Source organism: Poecilia formosa, unplaced genomic scaffold (assembly GCF_000485575.1).
Source record: "Poecilia formosa unplaced genomic scaffold, Poecilia_formosa-5.1.2 Scaffold377, whole genome shotgun sequence".
In the NCBI taxonomy this organism is placed as follows: domain Eukaryota; kingdom Metazoa; phylum Chordata; class Actinopteri; order Cyprinodontiformes; family Poeciliidae; genus Poecilia; species Poecilia formosa.
The window spans coordinates 478167-487435 of NW_006800316.1; the positions used below are offsets into that span (position 1 = coordinate 478167).

General features: G+C 40.2%; 1 protein-coding gene across 1 annotated transcript in view; it reads right to left on the bottom strand.

The window, feature by feature from the left end:
* Positions 1–864: 864 nt before the first annotated feature.
* The window catches only part of slc38a5b (solute carrier family 38 member 5b), a 12821-nt gene continuing 4416 nt past the window's right edge, over positions 865–9269 (bottom strand). Inside the window, exons 5-16 of the mRNA XM_007575468.2 lie at positions 7037–7110; positions 6850–6942; positions 6663–6744; positions 5566–5648; positions 5041–5099; positions 4449–4565; positions 4193–4272; positions 3787–3887; positions 2764–2888; positions 2523–2667; positions 1692–1795; positions 865–1598 (exon numbers count right to left, since the gene is read on the bottom strand). Coding sequence (XP_007575530.1) covers positions 1494–1598; positions 1692–1795; positions 2523–2667; positions 2764–2888; positions 3787–3887; positions 4193–4272; positions 4449–4565; positions 5041–5099; positions 5566–5648; positions 6663–6744; positions 6850–6942; positions 7037–7110 — 1168 coding nt within the window. The 3' untranslated portion in view covers positions 865–1493. The remainder of the gene's footprint in view (positions 1599–1691; positions 1796–2522; positions 2668–2763; positions 2889–3786; positions 3888–4192; positions 4273–4448; positions 4566–5040; positions 5100–5565; positions 5649–6662; positions 6745–6849; positions 6943–7036; positions 7111–9269) is intronic.

Here is a 9269-nt window from a genome sequence, read left to right on the forward strand (position 1 = left end):
CTCAGTTGATCTGCAAATACCAGAAGGTGGCCATAAACAAAACAAAACAATCCATCTCACTTCCTGGTTCCATGAGTTTCCAGACTTGGGCTACAAGGGAAACCTCATCAACCCCAGATTAGTAAAACAATTCCTCTGCCATGCCCCGTCCATGCATCTCCTCTTGACTGTAATCCTTTAATCATCTTTACACCCAAAACCGAATCACTTGAATTATTCACTTCAGAAACTCGTCACAAGAAGATTGCCTTTCTTGTCTTTCCCTCTTCCCAGTCTTCCTTGGTGTTATGCTAACCCTGATTGGTTCACCATAACCCAGGCCTGAAATAGCAGAACAAAGTGGAGTCTAATCCCAGTTACCATCCTGTTTCATGTTTCTCTGATTAAAACTGTGCTTTCATTGGCTCAATTCACAGCTGCAATCTGTGCGCTCAAAACAAGCACACATTCTCAAACATGATCATCCTCTGGATTCATCCAACCACTTCCTCTTTCCCCCTACATCTGGCCACATATTCACTGTTATTTATGTGGTCTACTGTGGCCAGCTGTCAAACTCACTGTACTTACCGTCTCAACTTTATTCTCTCTGAATGATTTTTGCACATGGGTCAGAAAGTTGAAAGTGGACATGACAACAACAGGCTTCATTTTAGCAACAGCTTTAAGCTTCTGCTCATTTATTATTGGTTGAACAATTAGTTGTGGCTCTAGAGCAAATATTATGTATTGTAATTACATCTTTGCCACTTTGACTCAAAGACTGAATTTGCCTCTGGTGATATTCAGACTAACAGTATGTAGATTCTTCGGTGCATAAAGTGACATAATGCAGGTTGTAAGCATACCTTAATTAGACAAGTGTTTTTTATACATTTTATTTAAGAATATTCACAAACAAACCAAATCAACACATTCACAGTTCCTCAATGGTTTTTAATTTTTGGCTCATAGACAGTTTTCTTGTAGTGTTTTATGTCTTGTTTTTTACAGAATTACAAAACAAAGACATTGATTTCTTCACAGGTGCATAAGAGCAAATGCATTGACCTAAGATCGCTCTTTCCTCAGATTACTTTAAGGTCCACCACGTTTTAAGCACCATATTGGATTGATTTCACAGTCATTCTGGAAATAAGCAAATTTTTGTCATGAAAAAAAAAAAGAAAAAAGATGGCTCGCCGTTTTTTGTCGTAGAGTTTTTACTTTTAAAACCGTTGCTAATAAAACACCACGTTTAGCCTCAGGAAAAGCACTAAGCTTTCTGTGGTTGAGGGTCCGTTGGAATACCGCAAGTTAAACACGAGCAGCGAACATTATCCCAGCGTCAGGGTTGAAATTTCCCCCCTGCCACAGTGGAGGAGCAGCTGGTGCTAACCAGAATAATGTCAGTCTCACAGACGTTTTCATCTTTAGATGAAAAATTAGTTTTTCTTTAAGAGTCCTGGAAGAGGGGGACACAGCAATAGGTTAAAGGTCAGGGAGGGAACGTGTTAATGGCCACCGAGACTTCGCTTTTCTCCGCTTATCCAGTCAAGTATGATGAAGGTCAGACTCATGATCATGAAGATGAAACCCAAAGTGGTGAAACAAGCAGCCTGAAAAACAGCAGATAACCATTAACCGCAATGTTTTACTGACTGTCACTCTGAGCAAGTCCTCTGCTCAAGACACGGCTCAGAGAGATGTACCTGGATCTTTGGCCTGGATCTCGTGGGCTCCTGGTTTTTGGGAATGATTCGAATGTAGAAGAGCCCAGGAAGGATGAAGATCAGAGTGGGAGCAGTGGTCGCCCCTGCACACGAGGATTAGACACAACAATTCATCGTACTGCCACAAAAAACGTTTTAGGAGCTTAGCTTAATAGATAGCTAGTTATGAAATCACAACGCAACTGTTTAATCCGTTTTAGCTTATTCACACCAGCCCTACTTAGTCCAATTTAATAAAACTCTAGTTTGTTTGGCTAAAACATTTTGTTGGTTTGGGGAAGTGAATGTGCAATCTAAAAGGAGTAAACGTCCGCCAGAAAAAATTCTAGACAAAACAAGGAAAACAGGGGAAAAAAATGGAAATTTCATTGTTTGACAAATTTCCATATTTTTTTCTTGAAACTTTTCAAAGATTAATCTCAAAATTTCTGAGTTTATTGTAAATTTACTCTTACTCTTTCCTGTCTACAATGGCCCTAATACGCTGCTATAGCAATCAAACTCTGATGGTGACCAAAAAAAACAAACTTCTGCTCCTCCTACAAACCGGTTCAGTTCAAGTGAACTCTGGTGTGCAAATGTGAACACCAAGCAGACCAGAGGGTGCTCCAAAAGCAGGAATCAAACTGCTTTTGCACGGCATTCTGGGTAAATACAACCAAAACAAACGTGTGACTCTAGAGATTGTAGGAGAAATGGATAATGGTGTTTTGGCAGATGTTGCCAGATGTTTTCATGAAGTTGCAGCTGTGTTATTCTGGTGAAGCAAAAGCATTAGTCTTTGTCTTGCTTACGGCTCTGTTGTCTCACCTGTGATTCCAAAAATGTCTCGAATGTTGGGAACAAAGATGACCAGCAGGTTCACGGCGAACAGCAGGCACACAGCGATGGCGATATGACGTAACCAGTGGAAGGGTTTCTCTGGGAACAGCAGCTGCTGGAGCGCGCGACGAATCTGACACGAGTATGATTATCAGGAGGCTTACATTAGATTATTCTAATAGTATAACAGATTATTATCACAATCTATTGTGTGCCAATAGATTTTTACCGGAAACAAGACAACGGGCACAGTGAGTGTGACGGCCACCAGCACAGCCAGTCGCACACACAGGATCAACGTGTCCAGAGGATCCACCCTGCTGTAGGTGTGGAGGAGCTCAGCCTCCGTGCCTCCTGTGGAATCAGACACAGAGTTCAAGACATTCACTCCACAGGCAATAAATCTGTCAAATGAGACATATTTAGTGTCAGCTTGCAACATGGGTTTGTTGACTTAAGAGAAGTTGGTGTCATACTTGCTATAAATATCAGTCAGAGCAAGATCGGTTTGCAGAATAAGGGAAGGATTCCCACCGAGGTCAAACGGGTCATTTAGGATCACCCAAATGTTAAACCCCCCTGGTAGTCTGAGGAAATACGTTTTAGAATTTCACACCTTATCAGTTCTTAAAGGAATGCACGTTTTCAGTTTAGATTTCAGGTTTTAATTCAAAGCTACCAGTTTCCCAGGTGAACGGCGGTCACGTTGAGGACCTGCGTGTTCGCGTCACTCTGAACCTCACTCCCGCTCCTGTTTTAATAGATGTCATTTTCTGTTCTTAAACCATCTATCTGTTAAATTGTTTGGTCTGGAAATCGTAGGCTAAGCTGGGTTTTCCAGCTGCTGGCTGGTTTGTGACTTCTCCCACTCTTTTATTTTGCCTCGACTCCCCGTACCTCTTTGTCCAGACTTGGGTTTAATAAAACCTCTCCGCTATATGTAAATTGGTCTGGACTCCTTATGTCGTGTGTACTGTGTGAACCGTAACTGTATACAAAGAAAATGTGGAAGCTATTTCTCTCAACTATGTTTGCTCAGGTTTAGAGATTTCTGCACAGTCAATGATTTTCTGTAATATTTTCTTTTACCACTTAGCACCATAAATTTATTTAGTCCATATCAATACAGAATGTGTATTTGTCCAATTGAAAATAATTTTTTGCTCTTATAATTGACATTTCTCTCAATTTAAATGCACAGAACATAAATGAATTGTTTTGTTTCTGTTAAACTAAACTGAGAAGTGCTCACCGTAGAAGGTTAGGTAGCCAAAAATAGCTGTGAAGAAATACATGATGAACATCCCGAAGACGGAAACATTTCCAATAGTCTGCATTCTTCTCTTGGTTGGACTTAAGGGAAAAATACGAGAGAAGTTTTTAATTAAAAAACGGAGTTGAAGAAACCTCCTGAGAAGTGCCTTGGTCCCAAAAAATGACGATATGACAGAATTCAACGTCCTGTTCTGATTCAGCAGGTTAAAACATCTTCAATCTACATTTAATAGTTTATAGTTCAATTTGCTGTCTAGAATATATTGTTTTCATCAGTCAATTCAAGGGCACCATTGCAGAATCAATAATGTAACTTCATAAATCAAAAATTCATGCTATATTAAATTATTGGTACGGTTTACCATCTGTTTTGTACGTCTTACTTGCTCAGCTCTGTGTAGACAGGAAGCACTTCAGGGTGACATACAAACGCAAATGCCAGGATGGGGATGGTATACGCTGTCTAGAAAGCAAGTGGAAGATTAATGGGCATGACTCGAGGAAGGTGTAACATGAGGCACACACATGCAGCGTCAGTCTGCATGTGCTCAGCCTCTGAGCTCTAAACCCCACAGCTCACAACAGTCCAAATGAACATGCATGTGAGTTTCCTTCCCATCCATCAAGGCGAAGCTTCACCTCGTGGTTGATGGTGAAGTATTTGGCAGCACAGGTGTCCTCGGAGATGGGCGGGGTCGCAGAGAAGTTACCGAATGTCTCCAACGGGCAAGCAATGTTAAACTTCTTGTAGATGACCTGACGTGACAAAGGTAAGCAATCCCATTAAGAAAATTATATTTCTGGAAACGTAACATTCTCTGGATGGATGATTGTGTTAAAGTTCGTAGAGGGTCTCTACTTGGAGCTTGTTTTTCTTTAAAAGTGTGATTCTAAAAGTGTTGCTGTTAACCTTCTAAATGGATTTTAATAACAAGCCCAAAGATAAATGTAGAATAAACGCCAGGTGTGTTTCAATGCACTTCATCTTAAATAGCTTGATTATCAATCAATCTTTGGTAGTCAACCAGGTTGGGACGTAACTAGAGCTGTTTGGACTCAGGTCTCTGTTGAAAAGTATCCTCCAGACAGGAAAGTGGGTTAGGATATCAATTCATATCTGTATCTTCACATACTGTACTTATTTGCTTGTTGGTGAATTGAAACTTGAGCTGTGGTGCATTTGGATTTTCCTGACATAAAACCCACAAAGTTCGGCACTTTGACAGCTCACCGCAGAGAGGAAGAAGACCATGCAGGAAAGAGAGAAGCCACTTGTATAGCCGAGATATCCTGCAGAATGGGCAGGAAACGACACACTAATGAAAAATATACCCACAGATATACAAAAATACATTTACAGTAAAGACAGACCAATTCTGACTTCTGTTTGAAGACTAGAAATAATCTGTTTCATATAAGCGAGATCCAAATGAAAACTTTGTTGCTTTGATATTAGCTTTGAGGTTTTGGGCTCATCCTGCAGATAAAACTGAACAGACTGGCAAGAGCTTGGAAATACTGTTCAGTTTGTGTATTTCAAAAGTTTTTCACTTGCGTTTAGTTTTCTGTCAGCAGACTTGACAACAACTGATTTTCCTCCTGATTTTCAAACCCTGACAAATAATATCCAATAATATAATTACAAAAAGTGTTTGTCTAGATTCATAGAGACATTTTGGGGGAGACTGTCCTTCTAATGTTTTGGGCTACATCAACTTTTAAAACTGCTAACCATTGTTAAGGGACAGAGACTTACCCAGATGTTTCATCGTGGCTAGTGGGAAGATAACGCAGATGGTAACAATAATGATCAGGTAGTTTCCATTCATAAACCAGTTCCTAAGACCAGAACACAGAACGACACATAAAACACGATGCATAAAACAAATAAAAGTTATTTATTATTTACAGATTTAAAAAAAAACATGCAGGCATTCAGTTTTGACAGCTTTGATACTTTTAGAAACATTAAGACACGCAAACATGATGATCTTCTGCTTTTATAAGATGTCGATTCAGCTAATTTGCAGATTCTTATTTTCATCCATATTAATAAAAGTCGTGATTACATTTCCTTTTGCTCCTATTTCATTGTGTTGTTTTTCACTAGAGGGGTGGATTCGAGTCATTTAACTTGGAATCGAGTCAGACAACTTTCATGAATAAAAATCACAAAGAGACTCAAGTCTTGAACTTTCACATCAGTGAGTCATGACTTTGATTGGACTTGGACCATTTTCCTTGAAAAAGTGTGATATTTCTCCAAATAGAAAGTGTGTTACAAGTGGAAATGCCTTCGCAGTATCCAACCGACTGCTCAACCTTAGCATGGGCGATAACTCTGCTAGCTGGTTCTTCAGTGTGTTTTGCTCTTGTGCTCTGTTTATATCTACATCTCAGCATTCTGCTTGTCTACCTTTACGCAGATAAATCAAATATCAAAATGTCCTGCTTCTTTTCTAACATTTTACTAATGAACTTTTTCAAATATTTCAGGTTTTCTATAAAGTTCTGCTTCTGTCGAATTATGCTATATCTTTGACTGAATTTTAGTATTCAGCCAAAGATTTCTACCATATATGTCTGTAGCTTTCTTCTGCTTTTTTTTCCTACTTCTTACGCTTTGTTGTTGCTACTGTCACTTGCATATTCTGCAGCAGTCAATCTGCAGATTTGCATTCTCACGGCTCATGCCAAGTGAAAAGAGGGGCAATCACCTTCCTTAAAATTGTCAAAACGCCATTAAAAATCTTAGGACAAGGTATTTTTAAATTTGTTTATTGTATTTTTTCTTGTTTAGATTGACTATGTGGAATTAAATATATTTTAAAAACTCTTTGGCTCAATACTCACTCAGTGATAGATGTTTGTCCAAGAAAGGCTTGAATGACCAATGGTAACTCAGATTTTACAATGAATAAGTAGCTGGACATGGCTGCAGTTAAAGACAAACATAGTTAACCACATTCTCATATGACATAATGTAACGCCATACTTGCCATAGGTGTTGCAACTGGTCATACACTTTCCATGGTCTTACCCCCAATGTTGTGGAGTGTTATGATGACAGCCGCTAGGATCTTTCCTGGATGACCAAAAGCTCTCTGGCCTAGCTGCTCATAGGCACGGATCCCTGAAGAGATGAGTAATTAACGCTGAGATCCTAAGAACATTTCTATCCGATTCAACTTCAAACATAAAGAACTGAAGAGAGAAAGATCCCTCACCAACCACTCCAGCACTGCAAAGCAGAAGGTGGATCGAATAACAAGATAAACAGGCAATACATGTAAGCAGGATCCTGCGGGAGACAAGAAGTCAAGAATTTGTCCTCTGAAATTTTTAATTCCTGGGTTTTACAGTCAAGCTTAACATTTACAATTTTTTCTGAAAACATGAGAGAAACAGGTTAGCCTGGCCATTGCCTTCCTGTGCAATTCCACTCAAAAACAGTTCTAGCTTACAGCACAATCTGGGGTTTCTCCCCTTGACTTGAATTCCCTCCAGTCGATTTTTGAGTGGGCCAATTAACGAACTGAAGGAGAAGTTGTGAACAATGATGTCAATTTTCTGCACCGTTGTTACAAATGTAGTTTGCCTGTAGTTTTAGCAACGGCAGCAGAAGAAGTGAAGGAAACCGTTCAGTCCGTGTTGGCCACACTTCCAAATATTGAAAGAACATGAATAGCTGCGTTGTTTGGATTGGCTCTACTCTCTTCACAGTGGAAGACTGTTCTTTACAGCGCAGGCATTTTCTGGTAAGATTCTTAAAATCAAACTGGCACATTGCATATGCCACGGGCAAATGTTAGCAACTGGATAAAATTTATAACCTCAACACAGTTCACACCTCCAGAAAACAGTCGTTTCTTAATAGCTGAGAGACCAAAGTGTAGTACAGACCAGTTTTTACTCTCCCCAGACTTTTTTCTATGAGGCCTACTGCCTGTTTAGTGCTCATCAGAGACATTTGAATTAAAAATGTCCCTGAAACTTTAATGTTGCATGTGGGTGCTTACTTTTTCAGTGTCAAAATGTATTCAGGACACATTTTTGACCTGAAAAGAAAATCTTTGTCATTATTCCTATGTGGTTGAAATTTCATTTGTTACTTTCACTTCAAGCTCAAAATTTGTATTATTTCAAAGTTATCACATTTTCCAGGGTTTAAAATGTCCATATATATACAAATTCAGCCTTTCAGTCAGTGTTATAGCCATCACATCTGATCTGCAGCTCATGTCTTGGACACTCAAGTGAAAAGAGGGGCGAGGTGTCTCTTGAACACCACTTGGTGGTGATTTGGCACATGATGGGTGAGAATACCAGACAAAATTAGCAGGCCCAAATGTATCATAAGGGTCTGCTGATACATTTGGGCCTGAGGCCATGGAGAATGACATCCGTACGCTGTGAGTAGATTCTGGTCTGCCATCCAGTGTCTCAAGAAGAGGAAGCAGTGAGTACCGTGTCCAGGTTAGGGAGGAGTTTCTGCCCCAAGTGGAGAAGTTTAAATATCTAAGGGTCTTGTTCACAAATCATGGAAAAATGGATTGAGAGATAGGTGGATTAGTGCTTCGCCTGCAGGGATGTAGGCACTGTATGAGATGAAGGTTTTGATTTACCAGTCAATCTATGTTCCTACCATCATCTACAGTCATGAGCTCTGGGTAGTCACTGAAAGACCAAGATCATGGATGTAAATCACTGAAATGACTTCCTCAGCAGAGTGTCTGGGCTCTCCCTTACAAATAGAGTGAGAAGCTTCGTCTTTGTGGAGGGACTCAGAGTGGAGACACTGCTTCTCCACATCGGGAGGAGTCTTTTAAAACAGCTCGGGCATCTGGTTAGGATGCCTCCTGGACACGACCCAGTACAGGTGGTCAGGACACATCCCACCACTAGGAGACCCAGAGGAAGACCTTCCTAGGACATGCAGGAGGGACTATGTTTCTCAGCTAGCCTGAGAACGTCTTGGGATTCACCTGAAGGAGCTGGACTTCTCCAAGGGAAGTCTAGGTGTCTGCTTACTATGGGCTGCTTCCCCAACCATGGATGGATGGATGGATGGATGAATGGATGTATGGATGGATGGATGGATGGATGGATGGATCTATCTATCTGAAGTGTATACATCAGCCAGATAGTTTGCAACATAACACTGAGACTGAGGGAACTCATAAAATGACGATATCCTGGGATCGGAGGTTGTGACTAAAGTGCTTGGATGACATATGGAAAGATAACCATGAGAGCAAACAAAACTGTACCAATGGAAAACTGTGTGGACAGAGATGGCCATTTAATTAAAGAAAACATAGTGCAATGATGGGTAAGATATATATATAACCCATTAACCCTTAGTGCCCAAATATTGGTGAGAAGAAGACACAAACTCAATAGAGGAACATTTTCAGGATAAAAACAGGCTGGAACAGTAGGCACTTTCAGCATGACCTC